Here is a 25,342-nt window from a genome sequence, read left to right as displayed (position 1 = left end):
AGGGGGGCGAAGCAGTGATCTTGATGGCATTTAATAAAGATAAACCTGTGTCTTGGTTTGGAAAAAAAATTATTTGCGAGTGCTAGTGGAGACGTGGAGCAAGCCAGGCTTAAGTACAGGACTGAAAAGTCCTGAGCTTTGTTTGTATGTTGTGGAGTTGCAAACAGGGCTTTACTGGACTGCAATCTTGATGGGAACCAATATCCCTAAATATCTCACATATCCCTAAAAAGCATGCATGAACTTGGTAGCAGTGCTGATGCAGCCCCCCAGCACAAGGGGCACCTGCCAGGTGGGGCTAAGTGGTGTGGCCTCATCAGAAGTGTACTATAGACTCACGTCTGGTGGTGCACTCTTGTAATCCCAGTACTTGGGAAGCTGAGACAGAAGGATCACGGTTCACAGACAACCTCAACTATTTAGTGAGGCCCTCTGCAACTTAATGAGACCCTGTTTCAAAATAAAGAATGAAAAATTGGGCTGGGAGTGTAGCTTGGAGGTAGAATGCCCCTAGGTTTAATCCCCGACACCCAAACAAAACCAAACAAAACAAAAACAAAAAAAGAAGTGCACAGTATTTCAGTCCAGATGCCAGGTTGCAGGAGATACATTGGCAGACTGGAATACACTGGAAAGGGTAATCAGGATGTAGAAGAACCTTAAAACTTGGTGAGGAGGAACAACTTATAAAATCACCTTGACAAGTCATAATTGCTGAATTCTAATATTTGTGGGATTGTCAAAGGAATAATTTCTTTTTTTTTGTGGCTTCAGTGGATGATAGAGAACCAAGTTAAGAAATTTTAAAAGAGCTGTGTAAAAGTCAGAGAGATTGGTTGTTGAAGAAGGAAGTCACTTCCCTATTGGTTAAGAGGCCGAATAAGCTAGGTACCAGGCATGGTTATATCAGTTATCTATTGCTACGTAACAAATTACCCCAAGTTTAATAACTTAAAACAGTGCATATTTTTCATCTCAAATTTTATTTTAGTCAAGAATCTTTGAATAATCTGGGCATGGTGACACATGCCTGTGATATCAGTATTTGGGGAACTGAGATAGTAGGATAGTATGTTTGAGGCCACCCTCAGAAACCTAGAGAGACTCAGTTTCAAAATAAAAAATAAAAAAGGGTTGGGGAGTGTACCTTCAGGGTAGAATGCCCTGGCTGGCTTCAATATCCAGTACCACAAACAAACAAACAAAAATCTATGAATAGTTCATGAAGTGGCAGTGAAGCTACAAGTAGGACTGTAATCTCATCTGAGGGCTTGACTGGCACTGGAGTTTATCATGTGATAAACTTCAGCTTATCATGTGACTGTTGTAAAGCCTCTGTTCTTCACTGGTTGCTAGGTAAAGGCTGTAGCAAATTTAATCATGTTCCTCCAAAAAAGATACGTGCAAGTCTCAACCCCCATACCTATAAACGTGACATTATCTGGAAATTGGGTTTTGGCAGCTATGATTGAGTTCAGGAGAAGCCATACTGGATTAGAGTGGGCCCCTAATATAAGAATTCATATCTTTCTAAAAAAATGAGACATATAGCCGGGTGTGGTGGCGCACGCTTGTAATCCCCGCGCTTGGGAGGCAGAAACAGGAAGGAGGATCGCGCAGGTTTGAAGCCAGCCGCGCGCGCTGGCTTAGGAGACCCTGTTTCCAACTAAAAATGTAAAAATAGGTTTGGGAGTGTAGCCCGGAGGTAGAAGGGCTTCCAGGAACCCCAGTACCACCAAAAAAAAAAAAAGATCAGACACACAGACACATATGAAAAGGCTATGTAGAGTTGGCGCAGAGAGCACAGTGATGCACTTAGCCACCAGAAGCTAGAAAGAGGTGAGGAGGGATTCATGTCTAGAGCTATTAGAGGGACAGCTTGCCAATACCATGATTTGAACTTCTATCCTCCCAAAGTGTGAGAGAATAAATGTCTATTCTTTTAAGTCGCCTAGCTCCTGGTCATTTGTTAGAATAGCCTTGGGAACTAATACAGAGACTTCCCTTAGTTCCTCACTATTTGGACCTCCCCATAGGGCTATTCCTGACATGAAATCTGGCTTCCCTAAGAGAGTGATCTACATTAGAATGTGTGAGTAACATGCACTGTGGAGACCTTGGTCTTTTATCACTTAATCCTGGAAATAACCTCCTAGCACTGCTGCTGTGCCATTATTTGGAAGCAAGTCAATTAGTGCAGCCTGTGCCCAAGGACAGAGGATTACATAAGAGTGTCATTGTCAGGAGGCAGGAATCACTTGGTGTCAGAGGCCACCTAAACAATGATACTAGGCCCTCATGATGCCTTCTAGATGCTCATGCTCTAGTGGGAAAGTTGAACTTATAAATAGAAAAATGACATTCCATGTGGTAGGTTTAGGAAGGTAGGCTTTGGAATTAAACCATATTATATTTGAGACCTGACTCCAACATTTACTAAATCCTTTTGACAAGTTTATAAACTTCTCCGCCTCAGTCTCATCTGTGTAGAGATAATATTACTTCTGTAGTATAGATAGGAGATAAGTATATCAAAGTATCTAGTATGGTACCAGACATTTAGTAGACATTCTTAGAATAATAGTAGTGTAGTAGTAGTTGTTAGTATCACTTTATATGTTTCTTTTTTATTGTTACTAGGGACTGAACCCAGAGGCATTACCTCTGAGTTATATCCCCAGCCCTTTTGTTTATTCTTGAATTTAGAAATGGGAGTCTTGCTAAATTGCTATGGGTCTCACTATATTGCTGAGGCTGTCCTCAAACCTGTGATTCTCCTTTTTCTGCATCCTAAGTACTGAAGTACAAGTGTATGCCACCATTACTGGCTTCTTTAGGTGTTCTGGTAGTGTAAGTAAATAATAAGAAAAGATAGCCGCTATTAATGAGATGACACATTTAATCAATACATCTTTCTTAATAAAGTCTGAAATGAAAGATATCCTGATTACAGATAATGTTTAAGGTGTTCACTCATCCAGGAAAGTTCAGGCACCAGAGCTAGACTTTTTTTAATTATTAAGGTAGAAGATAAGAATTTAGCTAGGCAGGGTAGCACATACCTGTAATCCTGATACTTGAGAGGGTGAGACAGGAGGATCCTAAGTTCAAGACCAGTGTGTGGTAAGCTAGTGAGAGCCTGTTTCAAAATGAAAAGGTCTGGGAATGTACCTCAGAGGTAGAGCACTCTTGGGTTCAATCACCCGTGCCACACACATACAAAAAATGCATATAAAAAGGGTTTGGGAAGATAGTTTGTGGTAGGAAGCATAAATAGCTGTGATCTCACAATCTAATGGTGCTGTTGCCTGGCTTATTACTAAAATGTTTCTAGTTCTCACATCTTTGTTTGCTTCCCATTCTTTAGGTAAAAAGCCCAATTCCACATTCTATATAACCATGCTACTCATCATTCCAGTCATTGTTGCCAGTGCAATCATAGTCCTTCTGCTCTACCTGAAAAGGTAAGTCACCTGCCCAGGCAGGTTTGACAGTTGCTGCTAGCGCAGTTGCTATGGTTACTACTGTTTGCATAGTTATTTTATGTTTTGTTTTGGTTTTTCTTTTGTGGAAGTGGGGACAGTTTACTCTAATTCTTGCAGACATTGCTCCACATGCTCAAGGAATTTAAAAATAATATATGAAGCCACTTGGTGTCTGTCCTCCATCTCCCCACAGGACAAGAAATGTTTTCTATATTTAGTCAGTATATTAAAAGCATTTTGACTGTAGATCATTTTGGAAGGATGGCCATTTTAATGATATTTATTCTGCCAGTCCATGAACATGGAAGATCTTTCCATCTTCTAAGATCTTCTTTGATTTCTTTTTTCAATGTTTTATAATTTTCTTAGTAGAGATCTTTTGCCTCCTTGGTTAAGTTTATTCCTAAGTATTTTAATTTTTGTGGGAGATCCTGAGTGTAAGTGTTTTCTGAATTTCTTTTTCAGTGGATTTATGGTTGGTGTACAGGAAAGCTTCTGATTTTTAAAGGTTGATTTTTGTATCCAGACACTTTGCTGAATTTGTCGATCAGTTCTATACGCCTTTTGGTTGAGTTTGTTGGGTTTTCTAAATATAGTATCATGTCATGTGCAAATAGTGAAAGTTTGAGTTCTTCTTTTCCTATTTGCACTCATTTGATTTCCTTTTCTTGCCTTATTGCTCTGGCTAGAGTCTCTAGTACTATATTGAAGAGAAGTAGTGATAATGGACATCCTTGTCTCATTCCTGTTTTTAGGGGGAATTCTTGAAGTTTTTCCCCATTTAATATGATGTTGGCGGTGGGCTTATTGTAGATTGCCTTTATGATGTTGAGGTATGTTCCTTCTATTCCAATTCTCTGCAGTGTTTTAATCATAAATGGATGTTGGATTTGTCAAACGCTCTTTCCGCATCTACTGAAATGATCATGTGATTTTTGTCTCTGATTCTGTTTATATGATGAATTACATGGATTGATTTTCATATGTTGAACCAGCCTTTTATCCATGGGATAAACCCTATCTGGTTATGGTGTATGATTTTTTCGATGTGGTTTTGAATGTGTGTTGCTAGTATTTTGTTTAATAGTTTTGCATCCAAGTTCATCAGAGATACAGGCCTGTAGTTTTCCTTCCTTGAACCATCTTTATACGGTTTGGGTATTAGTGTGATGTTGGCATCATAGAATGTATTTGGGAGAGTCCCAGTTTCTTATATTTCATAAAATAGTTTGAGGAGTATTGGGGTTAGCTCTTCTATAAAGGTTTTATAGAATTCACTAGGAAAGCCATCTGGTCCTGTGCTTTTCTTTGATGGTAAGTTCTTTATTGCTGTTTCAATCTCTTTGATTGTTATTGGTTGGTTTAAGTGTTCTATATCTTCTTGACTCAGTTTAGGAAGGTTGTATTTATCTAGAAAGTTGTCACTTTCCTCGAGATTTTCCATTTTGTTGGAGTATAGTTTTTCAAAGTAGTTTCTGATAATCCTCTGGATTTCCACACTGTCAGTAGTAATGTCTCCTTTTTCATCTCTTATCTTCATAATTTGGGTTGATTCTCCCTTTTTTTAAGTTAGGTTGGCTAGTGGTTTATCTATCTTGTTAACTTTTTCAAGAAACCAGCTTTAGGTTTTGTTGATTTTCTGTATTGTTTTTTTATTCTCTATTTCATTAATTTCTGCTCTAATTTCCTGTCTTCAGCTGGCTTCAGGGTTCGATTGTTCCTGCTTTTCAAGGGCTTTGAGGTGTGTTGTTAGGTTATTTATTTGAAGATTTTCTGTTTTTCTTATGTGAGCACTCAGTGCTATAAATTTTCCTCTTAATACTGCCTTCAAAGTGTCCCAGAGGTTTTGATATGTTGTATCATTATTTTCATTTGTTTCTAAAAATTTCTTGATTTTACCTCTTACATCTTCTATGATCCATTCATCATTCAAAAGTGTGGTGATCAGTCTCCACATGTTTATGTTGTTTCTCTGGGTCTTCTTATAGTTGATTTCTAGTTTCATTCCATTATGATCTGAAATGACAGGGAAGTATGTAACATTTTTTGAATTTTCTAGTGCTCATTTTGTGTCCCGGGATGTGATCTATTTTGGAGAAGGTTCTGTGAGCAGTTGAGAAAAATGTAAACTCCGCTGTAGTTGGGTAAAATATTCTATATGTGTCCAACAGGTCCATTTGATTAATGGTGTTCTTTAGTTCTGAGGCATCTTTACTGACCCTTTGTCTGGAAGATTGGTCTGGTGTTGTGAGAGGTGTGAAGTCTCCCAGTATTATTATATTGGGATTTATGTGTGACTGCATGTCACAAAGAGTTTGATTTATGAAAGTAACAGCACCTATGTTTGGGGCATAGATGTTGATTATTGTTATTTCCTCTTGCTGGATTATTCCTTTTACCAGTAAAATATGACTTTTTTTGTCTCTTCTAATAAGTTTGATTTTGAAGTCTAACTTGTCTAATATCATAGTTGCTACTCCTGCTTGCCTTCAAGTTCTGTTAGCATGAATTACCTTGCTCCAGCCCTTTACCTTGAGTTTGTTCCTATTTTTACTTGTCAGGTGTGTTTCTTGTAAGCAGCAGATGGATGGATTCTGGTTTTTAATCCACTTTTCCACTTTATGTCTTTTTATTGGGGAGTTGAGGCCATTTACATTCAGTGTGATTATTGAGTGATAACTTTTAATTCCTAACATGTTAAAATTTTATTTTTGTTTGAAATACTTATTACTCTTCTTTGCTTAGTTGTCTGGTGTATGGAAAATTTTGTTTCTCTGGTTCTGGTGTATATTCCCTATTTCTTCTTTGTAGTTAATCTTGACTATTTTCTCAGATGTTGGTTTTGAAGACATAAATTTCTTCAGTTTCTGTTTATCATGGAAGCTTCTTATTTTCCCATCTAATTTGATAGATGGTTTTGCTTGGTAGGAAATTTTTGGCTGGAAGTTGTTTTCTTTCAGAGTTTGGAATATGTTACTCCAAGTCCTTCTGGCTTTTATGACTTGGTTTGGGAATTCTGGAGTGATTCTGATTGGTTTGCCTCTGAATGTCACTTGGCCCTTTGTTTTTGTTGCCTTTAAGAGTCTTTGCTGGGCTTCCACATTAGAAGCTGGCATTGTAGCCTGCCATGAGGCAAGGCCGATGCTGCAGCTTTAGGGACCCTATTTCAAAATAGAAAAAAGGGCTAAGAGGTAGAGTTCTCCTAGTGTCAATCTCGGGGCTATATCTCAGCAGTAGAACATTTGCTTAGCATTTTTGAAGCCCTGTGTTAGATTTCAACATTAAAAAAAAATCAGCAAATCAGGCTGTTGTTAATGCTATTGGAAAGAAGACTTCACCAGGTTGTCATTAATATATGGTATTCAATACTTAAAAGTGTTTGATTTTCTCTATCTCACTGTATGGGCTGATATTTACACTTGTAGTTAGTACCTCAAGTCAAAATAAGGCTATTAAGCTGGATCCAGAGCCAATGTTTTATCAACATTGTTTTATCAATGTTTATTGAAACCTTCTTTCAATATGCATATTATGTATTGAATGTCTGTTTATGTGCCAGGTCCTGTTCTAAGTGCTGGGATTGTAGTAGTGAACAAGAAAATGTCTCTATCTATGTTCTAGTCAGGGAGACACACACACACACACACACACACACACACACACACACACACACACTGATTTCACATAGTAAGAATTAAAGTTGGTAGGGGTTGGGCCAGACAGTGAGAGGAGACATATTTTATATAGAATGGTCAGAAGAGGCCTCTCCAAAAGGTGAAATTTTTTGTCGTTTTTCTGGGAATTGAACCCAGGAGCATTCTGCCTCCAAGATCAACCCTTAGTCCTAGTTTTCATTATTTTGAATCAGGGTCTCTCTAAGTTGCTGAAAGCCTCACTAATTAGCTGAGGCTGGTCATGAACCTGCAGTCCTCCTGCCTCAGCCTCCCAAGTATTGGGATTATAAGCATGCACCACCACGCCCGGCTAGAAGGAGACATTTGGAGAGAGACCTAAATAAAATAAAAGAGTGAGCCATCCAGATATTTAAACAAAGAACATAGTAGGCTAAGGGAACTTAAAATACAAAGGTCCTCGGACTGGAGTGAGGTTAGTGTGTCTGGTTGGAGTAGAATGTACAAGGGGGAGAGTAGCTGGAGACAAGGGCAGATGAAATCGTGCAGGCCATAGCAAGGAACTGAGATCTCATCCTAAGCATAAGAGGAGACATTGGAGCACATTAAGCAAGGGGAAGGATGTGATCTGATGTACTGGTCTATAAAAGATCACTATAGTTGCTGAGTAAAGAATGGACAGGCAAAATGGAAGCCGGTCAGTTAATTAGGAGACATTGCAGTGTTTTGCAAGAAAGATAAAAGCAGCCTATGCTAGAGGGTTAGCCACAGAACAGTAAGGAGTGGTCAGGTGCAGGATATATTTTGAAAATACAGTCTATAAGACTTGTTGATGGCTGCATATCTGTGGAGGTGGGAGGGAGAGTGAGGATTCCAGTGCACATCTTACAGTTTCGGCTTGAATAACTGAATGCTAGGGCTTCCAGAGAAAGGTGAAAACTTCAGTTTTGAACATATTATTTGAGATGCCTGTTATCCAGATGGACATGTTAAATAGGCAATCATATACACAAATCTGGAGTTTATGGGAGAGCTCAAGGATGGAGATATGATTTGGGGAGTCCTTAGCATATGAGTTGAAAAAGACTAAAAGAAGATGATCATAAAGTGAATGAGAAACCTAGTTCGATGTACTAGAGAAGAGGATCAAAGACTGTGCTCCCTGAGAGATGAGGCAGGCCCACCTAAGGGGACTCTAAGGCTCAGAAAGAGGAGAGGAGAGAAGAAAGAAAAAGAGAATTGTACCATGTTCCTGAGTTGTCCACCCCCATATTATAAAAAGCAAGCTTCATTTTGATCTATTTAAAGTACTATTATTATTTAAATGACAGTACAAAGGTACATTGCTTATCCTCTTGGTCCATTTGCTCCATCCAAACTTAATGAATTTAGGACCTTCCTATGACCCTTTTAAAGGACGTTTTTCCAACTGCCTTGTCACTCAAATTCACTTGTATATCATGACTTTTGTCCATATCTTCTTTTAATATGACTGTATTTAAGTGGGATTCTTATATTTACTGAAAGTTTTGATCTAAAATGTCTCTGTTTTCTTACAGGCTCAAGATTATTATATTCCCTCCAATTCCTGATCCTGGAAAGATTTTTAAAGAAATGTTTGGAGACCAGAATGATGATACATTGGTACGCACTGACTCTTTTTAGGGGGGGTGAAAGTTGATATTATTTGAGGCTTTGAGATTTTTTTAAAATGTGGCATAATAGATATAATGTAAAATTTGCTATTTCAATCTTTTTTTTTTTTTTTTTTTTTGCGGGTCTAGAGATGGAACCCAGAGGCATTTGACCTCCGAGCTACACCCCCTGCCCTATTTTTTATTCTTTATTTTGAAACAGGGTCTCACTAAGTTGCAGAGGGCCTCACTAAGTAGCTGAGGCTGTCCGCGAACCGCGATCCTCTGGTCTCAGCCTCCCGAATGCTGGGATTACAAGCGTGCGCCACCACGCCCGGCTTATTTCAATCATTTTAAGTGTACAGTTTGTTATTAGGTAGATTTACAGTGTTGTGCTACCATCACTATTATCTAATTCCAGAACTTATTCATCCTTCCAAACAGAATCTGTGCCCACTAAACAATAATTCCCCTCTCCCCTGTCAACTCTATTTTCTGTCTTAATAATTTGCTTCTTTTAGGGGCCTCATATATGTGGAATTATACAATATTTGTCTTTTTCTATCTGGCTTATTTCAATTAGCATCATGTTTTCAAGGTTTGCCATGTTGAAATGGGCACAATGGCCTACACAAGTAATCCCAACACTTGGGAGGCTGAGACAAAAAGATTACAGATTCAGTGTCATCCTCAGCAATTTGACAAGGCCCTGTTTAAAATTAGGAGCTTGGGCGTGTAGCTCAGGTAGAATGCCCCTGAGTTCAATCCCTAGTACAAAAAAAGGTTACTATGTTGTACCATGTATCACAATTTCATTTTGAAATTGGTTATTTTTAGCTAGACATAGTGGCACACGCCTATAATCCTACTACTTGGGAGGCTGAGACAGGATTGAAGGCTCAAGACCAGTGCTAGCAATTTAACAAGGCCCTTTGTAACTTAGACCATGTTTTATTTATTTATTTTTTGTGGTAGTGGGGATGGAACCCAGGGGGTTTTCTACCTTCAGGCTATACTCTCAGACTTATTTTATATTTTATTTGGAAATAGGGTCTCACAAAATTGCTGAGAGCCTCACTAAGTAGCTGAGGCTGTCTTCGAACCTTTGCCATCCTCCTGTCTCAGCCTCTCAAGCACGGCAATTAGAAGCATGCACCACCACGCCTGGCAGACCATGTTTTAAAATTAGAAACAAAATAGAGCCAGGATGTAGATTGAACCTACAATACCAAAAAAGAAATAAATTGGTTATTTTCAACTATGTTTTGTTTAAAGAATTATAGAAAAAGTAGATTTAAGTTGTATATCAGGTGAAGAATATTAACTAAGAAGTCTCCAAAGCACTTTGCCCATCTCAAATCTCTGGGCTCCTTTCTCTTTCTGGGGCAGGTGAAATATTTTATACAAACATACAGAAGGAAGAGCCTGCTTTGTAAAATTAGCTTCATAGACTAATAGACTCTTAAAATTGTCTCAGAGACTGAACTCTAAACACATGGAAGTAGAGCAGACCTTACCTAACTATTGGAGTTGGTTTCAATTTTTGTGTGGGAGGGTAGTAGGGATTCAACCCAGAATCATCCTACCTTGAAGATATACTCCCTAGCCCTATTTTATTTAACTCTTAAATTTCGAAACAGGGTCTCACTTGCTGCTGAGAAGTCTTGTTGAGTTGCTGAGGCTGGGCTCGAACCTGTGATCCTCATGTCTCAGCCTTCCAAATACTGGGATTACAGATGTGCACCACCATGCTCAGCTTTATGCTAGAATTTGTAGCTAACAAGTTAAAACATTACAGGCTTCTGTGATATACTTATCTATGAAATAATAGGGACACAAAATGAAATAAATATCAATGTTTCTGTATATATCTTAAATTTAATAATAACAGGCACAGGGCAGTTATTTTATGGAAGTACCAAAACACGCTAGATAATAGCTTGGATTTTAGAGTGAAATTGCATTCAAATCTCTGCTGTGTCATTTACTGGCTTTTTTACTTTAGGCGACTTCCGTAGCTTCACTGTGACTCAGTTTTCCCATTTGTCAAGTGGAGGTAACAATAGCACCTGCCTCTAGTGTTATTATGCGGATTCAATTAATTTAATACACAATAGTCAATAGAAATTGGTGCCTGACACATTGTAAGTGCTTAATAAATCGAAGTGATGAGTATTTCTATTGATACTAATTTCCGGGCATTGTGGCACATGCCTGTACTTGGGAGGCTGAGAGAGGAGGATCACAGGTTCAAGGGCAGCTTCAGTAACTCAGCGAGTCACTCTGCAACTTAGCCAGACTCTGTTTGAAAATTAAAAAAATAAAACACTGGAGGTGTAGCTCAGAGGTAGAATGCCCCTGGAGCCAATCCTAGTGTGTACACACACACACACACACACACACACACATACATACACACACACACACACACACACACAATTTCCACTCATCTTTAATCCCCAAATCTCATAATAATGGGTAATTCACAATGCTAATGATGAGATTTGGCTAGGGAAGAAAGGCATGGAGGCTGGGAGGCTGTCAGGAAAGGCTTCTTCAGAATCAATTTTTCACTAAGTCATCTTCACAAACAATGGGTCACTGCTAGACCCAGGGAGATAGGATACCACTAGGCATGTAGCTCCACAAGTCTGATAGCTGATGAGGCAATGATTGTATATAAATGGGGTCACTATGGCAACTAGCAGTTCTTCAACCTTAGTTGAATCATAATCAACTGGAACACTTGTATGAAATAGAATTCTGAGCCCTGTCTGCAGAAATTTTGGTTCAGCAGGTCAGGGATTGAGTCCCAGGGATCTACATATTTAACAGGAGCTTACAAATGATTTCTGTCCTGGTAAAATATTCTGTAGTCCATATTTTGAAAATCACGGTGATAGATATTTTTCTTGGAATTTTCACTACCTCTTTCTTCATTTCAATAGCTACTGTGATAGATACTGAAAGTTGGGAATTGTACAGGTACCGAAGCTTCTGTAACCAGTTATTCAAAGTCTGTTATGTACCAGATAGTATAAGTGATTTCCTTTTATTGCCTTAACCATCCTATCAAGTAGGTGCTATTAGTATCATTTTACAGATGGAGAAGTAGGACCAATGAGGTTAAATAACTCAGCTGTGGCCACTCAGCTAAGTATTGGTAAGGTAAGGTTTGACCCAGGACTGATTTCAGAATTCTCTTGCTCATTCTGTTTGAGATTTGGCTAGGGAAGAAAGGCATGGAGGCTGGGAGGCTGTCAGGAAAGGCATTTTACTTCATTGCCTCTTCAGCAACCTCACAGTCTCCTAAGAGGTTCATATAACACAAGTTGGGATAGGGGAGTTCTGAGAAGAAGATTTGGGATCACTTATGAATAAGTTGCTATAAGAAGGTATTAGGAATATGTATGTATGTATGTATGTATGCATGTATGTATGTATGTATTTAAGATTGAATCCAGAGATCTTCTACCTCTCAACCCTATTGTATTTATTTTTATCTTGAGATAGGGTCTCACTAAGTTGCAGAGAGCCTCACTAAGTAAGTTGCTGAGGCTGGTCTTGAATCTGTGATCCTTCTGTCTCAGCCTCCCAAATACTGGCATTACAGGCGTGTGGCACCATCATACCGAACTAGGAATATCACTCTGACAACAGTCTGGAGGTAACAGATTAGAGAGAGGAGGTAATTGCTTGAAAGCAAGCTGGTGACCTAGGCCTGAATTGCCCCATTACATGTTTTATTTGGTCAGTATGATGTATTTAGAGTCTTTCCATTTGGAATCTTAGGTAGGCCAAGTGCTATATCCAATTCATCTCAGGCCTTACCATTCCCAGTGCCCATTGTGGTTTCTACTCTTCATAGCAGGATGGAGACTTATTACTCATGATCTGTATGAACATGTTTGGATTTACTAGTATATCTAAGACATGTTGGCCAAAGCATTGAAAGATAGATGTTTCTATCCTGATTTTAAAAAAGAGTAATAACAAGTTTTAACAAGTAGATGGAGAAGTGGCACTTGTATGCAGTGTGTCTGAGCCTGGAAAAGAGTATATAAATTGAGTATCTCTTATCTGAAATGCTTAAATGCAGAAGTGTCTCAGATTTCAGCATTGTATAGATTTTGGATTTTTGCATAAACTTTACTGGTTGTTTATCCCTAATCTAAAATCTAGAATCTATATAATCTATAATTGAAAATTTCTTAAGTGCCATGTCATTGCTCAAAAAGATTCAGTTTCAGAACATTTCAGAGTTTGAATTTTCAGATTAGGAATTCTCAACCTTTCTGGAGGGCAATGTGGTAAAATGTAACAAGAATCTTTAATTCTTTCATTATACTTTTAGGAATAGAATTTATATAAGAGAATAATCTGACAATGGCATAAGGATGGTAAATGCATTGTTTTCTTTTCTTTTTTTCCAAGGATAGAGATGTTTATTTAAAATGAGATAAAATGCACACAGATGGGTTAAATGAGAAGCCAGTTTCCATTTCAGCTAAACCTAATAACACTACCCATGCTCTTTTTCCCTCTCAAAATTCATGTGAAACTCAATCCTCACAGGATACAGGGCCTTAAGAGAAGTCTTGGAAGAGGACCTGGGCCCTACACCTTAGTGAATCCTTTACAAATGAGCTGGAGCAACTAGCCTATTCCTACCTAGTTGCACCCCCATCCTCTTTGGGCAGATGAGAATACAGCAACACATCTCTTAGCAGTGGGAACCAGGCTTGAGACACCAAACATGCCAGCATCTTGACCTTAGGCTTCCCAATCTCCAAAGCTATGAAAGATAAGCTATTATGTACAAATTACTGAGTTCTATAGTAACATATTATAGGACAAAGATGGATGTTTTTACACATTTGTTTTCTGAGCCCTGCTCCATTAATGGTTAAAGTAATTCAGAACAAGTAACTAACTTGTTAAAAAAAAAGAATGCTGTTAAGTAGTAGGATTCAGAGGCAAATTCTGGATCCTTAAAAACCTAGCTATTGGGCTGGGCGTGGTGGCGCACGCTTGTAATCCCTGCACTTGGGAGGCGGAGACAGGAGGATCGCACAGGTTCGAAGCCAGCCGCTCTGGCGTAAGAGACCCTGTTTCAAAAATATAAAAATAGGTCTGGGAGTGTAGCCCAGAGGTAGAAGGGCTTCCAGGAACCCCAGTACCACCAAAAAAAAATCTAGCTATTTACAATATATTTGAGAAACTGATTTTTTCTTGTTTTATAACATTTGACCTTCCACTTATTTTTATACATATTTTCCCCATGGTGATTTAGACCATCTTCAAACCAGTATAAATATTTCATAAATTATGTTTGGCCATTTTCTAACCTATTGAGTACACTTGATGCACAATAAGCTAATCAGCAATAATAATATTAATGTAAGTAGGCTAATACATGACACACTTAAAAAATCTTTAACTATTTCTTTAGGGGAGAAAACACCATGCTTCTACTCATTAACACCATTTTTATAGCCCAGGGGACGTTATTTATTGTTTTTATACCTATTATGCCATGAATTCCTGGGAAATAGGTTCCAGCAGCTCAGTCTCCTTTCCATTGGTTCTCACAAAGTGTGCTTTTCTGGGTGGAGCAGGTTGGCACTTCAGTTGAACCCCGTGCCTTTCTCTTTGGCTTCCTTCTTCTTCTGATCATTTCATTTCACCTGCTGCAGGAAGGTGTCTCGACTCTTAGAGTGCTTAATATGCTCAATATGCAAGAATCAATAGCAAGAATCTTGTCCTTGAGTTGCTTGTTTACTACAGTGCCAACAGCATGCTGGGTGACATTATAGACTCTTCCAGCTTTGCCATGGTAACATGTGCGAGGCATTCCTTTTTGAACAGTACCCATTCCCTTATTGTCTACAACATCACCCTCTTGTAGATTCACATATATGTGGTCAAAGGAACAACTCCATGTTTTCTAAAAGGCCTAGAGAACATGTGCTGGGTTCCTCTCCTCTTCCCTTTGGTTTCCTCATTTTGGCGAATTACTGGAAGATGGTGGTGAAATCCACTGTTTTCTTTTTTTTTTCTTTTCTTTTTGTGGTATTGGAGATCAAATCCAGGGCCTGGCAAATGCTTCACAGATGCTCTACCACTAAACTATGTCCCAGACTATTTTATTTCTTATTTGGAGACATTATCTTTTTAACTTCCCCTCCTGGCCTTGAACTTGTGATCCTGCTGCCTCATCCTCCCAAGTAGCTAGGATTACAGGCATGAGACACCACACCTTAACAGCATTTGCTCTCTTGCTTTCTTTTTTTTGTCACTGGGGATTCAAACCGTATATGCTCTACCTCTAAGCTAACCCCAGCCCTTTTTATTTCTTAAATTTTTTAAATTTGTAATACAGAAGGATCATACGTTCAAGACCAGCTAGTCCTGATGAGACCCTGTTTCAAAACAAAAAGTAAAAATCCCTATTGAAGGCAGAGGCATTCTACCTCTGAGCTGTTACAGTCCCAGCAATATTTTTTAAATTTTGAAACAGATGCTCACTAAGTTGCCACAACTGGCCTTGATCTTGTAATTTTGACTCAGCCTGCCAAGTACTGAGTATGTGCCATCATACCCACACATCATTTGTTTTCTAACATGATAAATTAGAAATCAATGAAACATCAATTTAGTTGTGTTTGTTTATGTGTGTGTGTGTGTGTGTGTGTGTGTGTGTGTGTGTTTTACTGGGTTCTAAACCCAGGGACATTCTAGTCTGAGCTATACCCTTAGCCCTATTTAAAAAAATTTTTTGCAACAATGTCTCACTAGGTTGATGAGAGTCTTACTAGAGTCTGTGATCCTTCTGTCTCAGCCTCCTGAGTTACTGGGATTACAGGTGGGCACTACCACATTTGGCTCAAGAATTTGTTTTTAAAAGTTAAGTTTTAAAGCATTTAATGACTTAAAAATCTTGTAAGAAACAGATTATAAACCTATATTACAGCCCTAATTCTTAGAGCTTTATTGGTGCAGTATAATGATACAAAATGGTAAGATTCAAAGTGATATATTTATATGTACACACATCATTTGGTGTATTTGTAATTTTTATACAAATGTATTAATGTATACATAGAACATTGAGTAGAAAGAAATGGCTCAGAATAAATGATCATCTCTAGGCCAAGGGACTGTCGGTAACTGATAATATTCTCTGTCTGCAATTCTGTGATTTCCAAATTGCCTCTAAGAGCATATATTAGTTTTATAATAAAAGAATCTCTGTACACATCATGAGCAAGGAAAGAGAATATTATAGTCATCTGGACCTGAGAGATAATAGGGACTTGAATTTAGGTGGTAGCAGCAGAGATTAATGTAAGAGACATTATTAAAGGGAACTCATAATGGCTTGGTGGCTCTCTACAGATAATGAAAGGTAGACAAAATAAAAGAATTTCAAGTTTTTGAGTCTTGGTGATAGAGTGAATGATATTAACATTGACAACAAAATTAGATCAATTATCCTTTTCAGAAATTGGAAAATTGCGTTTTTCAATTTGCCATCTAGAACATAATATGTTGTTTTTGTCCCGATGAGTCAGACAATCCTGTAATTCAGTGAGGCAAATATACTGACAAGATGGACTACTGAAAACCTGGATGTTTTTGTTCATGGTAGTTGCAGACCATTAAGTAAAATCCATTCTTTAAAACTAAAAGTATAATAAAAATGCCAGACATAGAAAAAGGGAAAAGAACATTTTTATGTCCAGTTTTTTTCTTTTTTGTGGGGGGGTGTTACTGGGGTTCCTGGAAGCCCTCCTACCTTCGGGCTACACTCCCAGACCTATTTTATATTTTTTTATTTGGAAACAGGGTCTCTTAAGCCAGCGAGGCCGGCTCCGAACCTGCGCGATCCTCCTGTCTCTGCCCCCAAGCACAGGGATTACAAGCGTGCGCCACCACGCCCGGCTATGTCTAGTTTTAACTAAATGAATAATCTGCTTTATTTACATGACAACAATCTTTGCAAATTGAACTACATATGCAGCAAAGACACCTTTTATTTCTGTGATCACCAAGTTATATTAGAGCAAACATGGCACTAGAGGTCATCTGATGAGATGTACGTTTACACGTTTAGTTACTTCCCTTTAATCATAAGTCTGTAAAACTCTAAGTTCTCATCCAACTTCTTCACTTTGTGAATTGGTAGTTTTAAGGCCAAAGAGGACTTTCTAAAAGACTGTCATATATAGAGGTAACTAGAGAACTCGGACTAGAACCAGGGATCCCAAAAGTATGAATTGTTTCCCTACGTGTGTGTGTGTGTGTGTGTGTGTGTGTGTGTGTGTGTGTGTGTGTGAGAGAGAGAGAGAGAGAGAGAGAGAGAGACAGAGAGACAGAGAGAAACAGACAGACAGACAGACAGACAGACAGACAGACACTGGGAATTGAACTCAGGGGCATTCTACTTCTGAGCTACACCTCTAGCCTAATTTTATTTTTATTTTGGAACAGGATCTTGCTGGGTTAATGAGGGTCATGCTAAGTTTCTGAGGCTGCCCTCAAACCTGCAATCACTAGTATTACAGGTGTGCACCATCATACTCGCCTATTTATGTCCTTTCAAAATACTTAGAGGCCAGGTGTGGTGGCACACCCTTATATTCCCAGCATTCAGGAGGCGGAGACCAGAGGATTGTAGTTCCTAGACAGCCTCAGCTACTTAGCGAGGCCCTTTGCAACACAGTGAGACCCTGTTTCAAAAAATAAAATGACTAAAAATAGGGCTGGGGGTATATCTCAGAGGTAGAATGTCCCTGGGTTCCATCCCCAGTACTGAAAAAAAAAAAACCTTCTTAGCCTGAGCATGGTGCCATAAGACTAATCACAGTACTTGGGAAGCTTAGACAGGAAGATCACAGGTTTGAGGACAGATTCAGCAATTTATCAAGACTTTCATCAATTTAGCAAGGCCCTGTTTCCAAATTAAAAATAAAATAGGGCTAAGAGTGTAGCTTGGAGGTAGAATGCTTCTGGGTTTAATCCCTACAACCACAAAAAACAAACAAAAAAAACAAAAACACTCTTTACTTCCATACTATACCATCAGTGGTGCTTCTTTTCTTTTCTTTTCTTTTCTTTTTTTTTTTCTTTTTTCTTTTCCTTTCCTTTCTGTGGTACTGGGATTGAACCCAGGGACATTCTACCTCCAAGCTACATCCTCAGCCCTATTTTATTTCTTAGTTTGAAACAAAGTCTCACTAAGTTGCAGAAGGCCTTGATAAATTGCTGAGGCTTGCCTTGAACCTGAGATTCTCCTGTCTCATCCTCCCAAGTACTGAGATCACAGGAGTATGCTACTATGCCTGCCTTTAATAGTGCTTCTTAAAAAATCTTACTTAGAGGTAGCCACAAATGAAGTCATCAGTAGGGGTGTGCTTAGGATTGCTAATATTTTTATGATGTTTTGCTCATCACCATAGTAACTTTTTGGCCAACTGCATTTCTCTCTATTTACTTTTTCCTTGTGACTCATAGGGCTGCTGGCTATATATATATATATTTTTTTGCTGTACTGGGGATGGAACCCAGGGGCATTGTACCTCCTCACTACATCCCCAGCCCTACTTTTCAGTCTTTTAATTTTTGAAACAGGGTCTCACTGAGTTGTAAAGGGCCTAAGTAGCTGAGGCTGTCCGTGAACTGTAATCCTCTGGTCTCAGCCTCCTGAATGCTGGGATTACAGTCGTGTACCACCACGCCTGGTAGCTGGCCATATTTTGGGTGAGGGCAGGGGACTGCAGAGTGAATTACTTCTATCTCCACTTCTTTTATCCATAAAAAAAAATCTGTTCTTCTCCCTACTTCTTGGAAACCAATTATATTTTTAGCACTGTGCCAGTTTTACATTCCTGAGCAGAAAGCAGCCTTTTAACTTCCAAATATTTTTGAAAATTTTATTTGAGTATATGTCTTTAAACACTAAGAGTATTTTCCTTCCCCATACCTAAACTAGCATTACTGTAGTTTTAAAAAGTATTAATTCATAGCTGAGCGTGGTGGCGCACGCTTGTAATCCCCGCACTTGGGAGGCGGAGACAGGAGGATCGCTGCAGGCTCAAAGCCAGCCGCGCTGGCTTAAGAGACCCTGTTTCCAAATAAAAATATAAAAATAGGTCTGGGAGTGTAGCCCGGAGGTAGAAGGGTTTCTAGGAACCCCAGTACCACCAAAAAAAAAGTATTGATTTCTTAATATCTATTAGCCCATATTCAAGATTTTCAACTGTATCAATTGTCTGTGGACATATAGCAACCAGTTGTCCCACCATGTGAGGCTATGATTGGCCACTGTATTTGAGGTGATCACAGTATGTTTCCTCCTTTTATCTGCCCTTATTTCTCTCCTTGTCATTGGAGATACTCAGTGTGGTATTATGCTAGCACCCTCTCAGCCCTTCAGCTAATACCTTTAATAAAAAAAAAAAGAAAAACTGGAGATTGAACCCAGGAGTATTCTACCTCCAGGGTCCACTCCCAGCCTTTTTTATTTTCTATTTTGAAATAGAGTATTACTAAGTTGCTGAGGCTGGCCTCAAACCTGCAGTGCTGCTATCTCAGTCTCCTAAGTACTAGGATTACAGGCATGCACCACTGTAGCTGGCTTTTCACATCATGAATATTTTTGCTCGAATAATTTCTTTAGGGATTGTAAAATGGCAGTTTTCTCATTCTATACTTTATTTATTTAGTGTGTGTGTGAGAGATACTAGGGATTGAAATCAGGAGCTATACTCCCAACCCTTTTTATTTGTATGTTTTCTTTTGTCTGGGTTGGCCTCAAACCTTTAATCCACCAGCCTCAGCATGTTGAGTAACTGGGATTACCAGCATGTATCACCATGCCTGGCTCATTCTATCACTTCACTTATAAGCTGGTATTTTCTATAAAATACTGCTTTCAATTATTCTGAGCTCTTTGGTTGGTGCAAAATTCAATTCCTGTTAGGCAGAATAGAAGTTTATTTCTTTCCTTGTTTATCAATTTTAAAGGGAGGAATGGATTAATAGCCATAGCCACCTAAAATGGTATTTAATTAGATACCTAGGCACCACATTCAACTTTTTTCTTTTTGAAGCAACAATGCTCTTTAGGTATGGGACTCTCCAATTCATGTTGTAGAACTTCCTATGAAATAGGTTCATTCATATGCAGAAGACCAGTGTTTTTACCTGGTGCTTAAGGTGCATAAAACCCACTTCACTTCTGTAGACAATGCACTTAAAAGTATTGTAACCAAATCTTGAAAATAATGTTAAATTCATATGTGATATTCCATTATACTACTAAATTTATTTCTTTGCAATGTAAGAAACCCATATAAAATCCAGGCCTGGTAGTGCATACCTGTAATCCCAGTACTTGAGAGGCTGAGACAGGAGGATCCCTGTTTCAAGACCAGCCTCAACAACTTAGTGAAACTCTCAACAACCAAGTAAAACCCTGTTTCAAAACACACACACACAAAACAACAATAAAGTGCTTGGGGGTCTAACTTGAAGGTAGAATGCCCCTGGGTTCTATCTACAGTATTACAAACAAACAGACAAACAAACTCCATATAAAGACACTATTTTTCTAGGCTCAGATTATTAACAAAAGCCAATTTAATTAGTCTCATAAACACTTATTTTTTCACCTATGATATTTTTTCTCTTTGGCCATTATTCTATTGTTGGTGACCTTATATTTAAAAATTGGTAGTATAAGGATAGAATTGCAGACTGGCAATTTTGTGGATTGATTTATCTACAAGTGATTTTAAAATTAGACTGATATGTAACTCATAAAATTGAATACTATGCCAGAGCCTTTGTAATTGTTTCTTTTTTGGTGGGTATTTGGAATTGAACTCAAGGTCATTCCCCTAGCCCTTTTTATTTTTTATTTGGAAACAGGTACTTGCTAAATTGCTGAGGCTGGCTTCAAACCTTTGATCCTCCTGTCTTAGCCTCCCAAGTACTAGGATTGTAGCTGTGCACCACTGTACCTGGATTTTACTTTTTTTCTTTTTATATTACAAGGACATATCCAATACAGTGCTCAGGGGAAGGCCACAGTGCGGATAAATGGTAAAAAATGAGAAAAATTCAAGTTTTAGGAATGAAAAAAGATATTTAAAAAGATTAATGTATTCTTAGAGGTCGTTTCTGCTTCAGTGTTCATATTATTGAAACAAATTGTTTTTTTTTTTTGGTCCAACACAGCCAAATATTGGGTCTATGATCAGAAACCAAAACATATTTCAGGAGTCATTTTTAAATATTAATATTTTCTTATAAAATAATCATGTATTTAAATTATAACTTCAGATAATCAAAAATAAAAGCACTCTTTTGTGTATATGCAGTACTGGGGCTTGAACTCAGGGGCATTCTACCTCTGATCTATAACCCCAGCCCTATTTTATTCTTTTATTTTGAAGCAGGATCTTGCTAAGTTGTGGACAGCCTCACTAAGTTGCTGAGGTTGGCCTAAAACCTACAATCTACCTGTCTCAGCTTCCCAAGTACTGGGGTTACAAGAATGTGCTATCATGCCTAACTTAAAATCACTCTTATTCCTGTCACCTAGATGTGACTATATTTAACATTATAAGAACAGCAAAAATAAACAAATAGACATGTACTCATAAATGAGATAATAACAGTAACAGTAATAATAACTGTAGTTCATAATTTCTGAAACTTTAAGCATTTTCCTCATTCATCTGTCTCCATCCTGAAGTAGGTATATATTATCTCTATTGTACAGTTGCAGAAAGTGAGGAACCCAAATGATAGGTGTAACATGCTCAAGGTTTCACTGCTATTATAGAGCATAGCAGGATCCATATTTACTTAAATATTCTCATATGGAGCCCTCATTTATTCTCCTATGTGTGGTTATGTTCTTAATGCTCACTACTGGTATTTATGTTGATATATCTCCTGTCATTTTGGTTGTTTGAAGCTCCTATTTTTTGCGTGTGGTACTGGAAATTGAACCCATGGGCATTCTACCTCCTATCTACACCCCCAGCCCCATTTTATTTTTTTTATTTTGAAACAGAGTGTTGCTGAGTTCCTAAGGCTCTCACTAAGTTGCTGAAGCTGGACAGGAACCTTCAATCCTCCTGTTTTATCCTCCTAAGTACAGGGATTACAAGTATATGCCACCACAACCACCTTGTTTGCATCTTTTAATATTTTCTCAGGAAGAATTTCATTGGGGCCAGCATTTCCTGAATTATTTACATGTTGATGGAGTTTGGTGTGTTTCTAATTGAAAGAAGTTTGTTTGGGTATGGGAGATTGAACCCAGGGGCATTCTACTTCCAAGATTCACCCCCCAGCCTTATTTTATTTTTATTTTGAAACAATGTCACTAAATTGTTGAGGGTCCCACTAAGTTGCTGAGGCTAGCCTTAAACCTATATAGCCTTAAACCTTAAACCTACCTCACCCTCCCAAGTACTGGAATTATAGATGTGTGCCACCAGGTATAATTTAAAGTAACTTTGGCAAGGAATAAAATCACATACTTGGCCTTGTGTATCTTAAACGTGTTGTCCATTTTCTTCTGGCATAAAATATCTAAGATATCTGATGACACAATTTTCTTTCTGTATTTTGTTTTCCCTGGTTGTCAAGGTTTTTATTTCTTCAAAATTCAGTAATTTGCCAGACTATATCTTGGTGTTGTTGATCATTCTGGGTTGATTTTTGAGGTACATGTTGAGCACATCTAATCTGAAAATCCAAAGGCCAGAACATTCCATTGAAATCTGAAGTGTTCTGAAGACCATGGTGCCACAAGTGGAAAATTCCACACCATGAAGCTTTGTTTTATGCTCATGATTATTTAAAGTGTTGTATAAAATTATCCTTCAGGCTCTGTACATAAGAACATAAATGAACTTGGTTTTTAGAATTAGTTCCCATCCCCAAGATTTCTCATTATATACATATGCAAATATGAAAAAAATCTCAATTCAAACCACATGTGGTCCCTTCTGTTTCAGATAAGGTCTATTCAACCTATTCTCATTTTTGTTCACTTTACCTGCTTTCTATATTTGTCACATCCTCTTGAATAATTTTCATGTCTTCTAAATTTAAATTATGCTACTTTACATCTTTTAGTTTTTACAAAATAATTTTGTTTTTATTTATTTTTTAACTTTTTATTGGTGCATTGTAGTCATACATTTTAATAGAGTACAAAATGCCGGAGGTATACATGCACACATCACCCAATTAGTCCTTACCTAATTCCTGTCCCATACATCTTTTATTTTTAAGTGTTGCCTAATTATTTGATATGTTGATTTCCCCATATTTCTTCCAGCTTACTCTCCATTTCTGAAAATAAATAGTTTCCATTTACTTCTAATTATTTCCTGAATTTTCTCATATCATTTCTGAGTTGTTCTTTTTCTGACATTTTCTTTTTCTGACATTTTATATATTTTTCTATGATATTTACATTTTTCACATCATGTCAATTTATTAATATAGTTCAGCTAGACTTGAAATGTTTATTGTAGTTTTTAATTAATTTTTGGACATTTCTGGTGAGTTTTAATTCTATAAGGATATTAATCTCTTGCTCAGTTTTACATGAAACTACTTGCTGAACTTTTAGATGTAGGCTTTTTATAGATTTTTTTTTCTGATTTCATGACTATAGAGCTTCATCCTGTATTGTTTTTGAGAATTTTTCAACATTTTGATGAATTGCTTTCTGAAATCTTGCCGTGAATGACTATCTCCTCTAATATTTATTTCCTTTTTCCTTTTTCCCCTCTCCCCTCCCTCTCTCCATCCTTTCTTTTCTTTTTTTTCCCTCTGTTTTTACTTCTGCATTTATTCGGGATTCTTTTTTGTTTCTTGTATCCCTGTCCAGGCCAATATGGATTCTAATCCCACTGGTTTTGACTTGGAGCTTTGTCTTGCAAGGGAGGTTTGGGTGATTAGTTTTTGTTTGTTTTTATATATGTTTCCTTGTTTCTTTGTTTTTGGTACTGGAAATTGAACTCAGGAGTGTTTTCCCTCTGAGCTACACTCCCTCCCTGGCCCTTTTTACTTTTATATTTTGAACCAGGGTCTCTCCAAGTTAATGAGGCTCTCACTAAGTTGAAGAAGCTGCCTTTGAACCTGAGCTTCTCCTGTCTCAGCCTCCCAAGTACTGGGGTTATAGGCATGTGCTTTGACACCTGTCTTGAGTGATTCGTTTTGAGAGTTCATAGAGAGGTTAGGCCATTCCTAGTCTAACCATGGATTCTTTATACTCAACCACTGTTTGAAAGGGCAAACCCCCTTCATTCTCACCTCATGTTCACAAATTAGCTGAATTCCTTTCAAGTTCTCAGACCTCTCAAATGCCATGTTGATTTTTCTCTTCCACAGCTGGTACTATTTTGGTCCTGTATCTACTCAAGTTTGTCCCTACCCATTCCTTTTTTCTCTTACTAGGGATTTAACCGAGGGACCTTCTACCTCTGAGCTATACTTCTGATTCTTTTTATTGTTATTTTGAAACAGGGTCTTACCTGGTTGTTCAAAGCCTCGCTACATTGTTGAGGCTGGCCTTAAACCTGTGATCATCTTGTCTCAGCCCAAATACTGAGATTACAGGTGTGTGACACAATGCCTGGCCATCCACTCTTATTTGGTGGTTCAAGGTGGGGGAATTGTTTTTGTCCAATTTAGATGTAGATTGTGTCAGTGAATTTTGGTTTTGCTTTCTTACTTGCCCTACTTATTTTTCCTGTCTGAGTTTTTATAATGGTGGTATTTGGAGAGATTCGAAACTATGCTTTCACAACCAACTTTCTCTACAGGGCATGGGTCAAAGCCATCCACCTCCCTGCCACTTGTTTTATATGACTTTGACCTAAAATGTTTTTGTAGCTTTGTTTTATCATATATGTCAAGTTGGGGGTATCGGGATGGAACCCAAGGCCTTACACATACTTTACCATTGAGCTACACCCCCAGTTCCCCAGTACTGTTTTTAAATCTTTGACTTATAGACAAATCCTCATTTTAATAGATTGTACAAGATAAATATTCAGTAAGGATACCAGTTAAATGAGTTTTAGCACATTCATGCATTGAAATACTTTACAGAGGTTAAAGGAAAGGAGGTTGATCTATCTTACAAATATATAAAAATATGAAATATATTCTGTAAAATAAAACACCCACCTTACCTATATAGTGTATGCATTTTCATATTGAGATTCAGGAACACTGAAATAGGCAAAATTAAATTTTTTACAAGAATCAGAAATTACAACTAAGTTATACCAATTTATACACCTGCCAGTAGTCTATCTAAATGGTTCTTTGGGCACATTTCTGTCAACATGGTATCATCTAATTCTACAAACTACTGTCAAGTTGATAGATGAGAAAAAGGCATCTTATTTTTACATATCAAGATTTATATTTTTCATAAATTCATTGGCTTTAATTATTTTATAAAGCTCTTGTTCCTTGTCCTTTTTTCCTGTGGTATTCATCATTTTTGGTGATTTATAAAGTTTTTTATATGTCAGATTTTAGTCAT

At 37.8% G+C, this 25,342-nt stretch overlaps 1 protein-coding gene and 1 pseudogene across 2 annotated transcripts in view; one reads left to right on the top strand and one right to left on the bottom strand.

The window, feature by feature from the left end:
- Positions 1-25,342, top strand: part of IL13RA1 (interleukin 13 receptor subunit alpha 1) — a gene marked incomplete at both ends in the record, with an annotated part of 73,077 nt that overhangs the window by 44,878 nt on the left and 2,857 nt on the right. Inside the window, 2 exons of the mRNA XM_080718402.1 lie at positions 3,368-3,464; positions 8,677-8,761. Of these exons, the coding sequence (XP_080574528.1) occupies positions 3,368-3,464; positions 8,677-8,761 (182 nt within the window). The remainder of the gene's footprint in view (positions 1-3,367; positions 3,465-8,676; positions 8,762-25,342) is intronic.
- LOC308279418 (large ribosomal subunit protein eL21-like) lies at positions 14,281-24,156 on the bottom strand (annotated as a pseudogene). The gene is made up of 2 exons: positions 24,100-24,156; positions 14,281-14,751 (listed from the first exon to the last, which is right to left on the bottom strand). The product of its transcript is annotated as a large ribosomal subunit protein eL21-like (transcript).

Source organism: Muscardinus avellanarius, assembly GCF_963383645.1.
Source record: "Muscardinus avellanarius genome assembly, chromosome: X".
In the NCBI taxonomy this organism is placed as follows: Eukaryota; Metazoa; Chordata; class Mammalia; order Rodentia; family Gliridae; genus Muscardinus; species Muscardinus avellanarius.
This window is presented reverse-complemented; position numbering and strand designations above follow the sequence as displayed.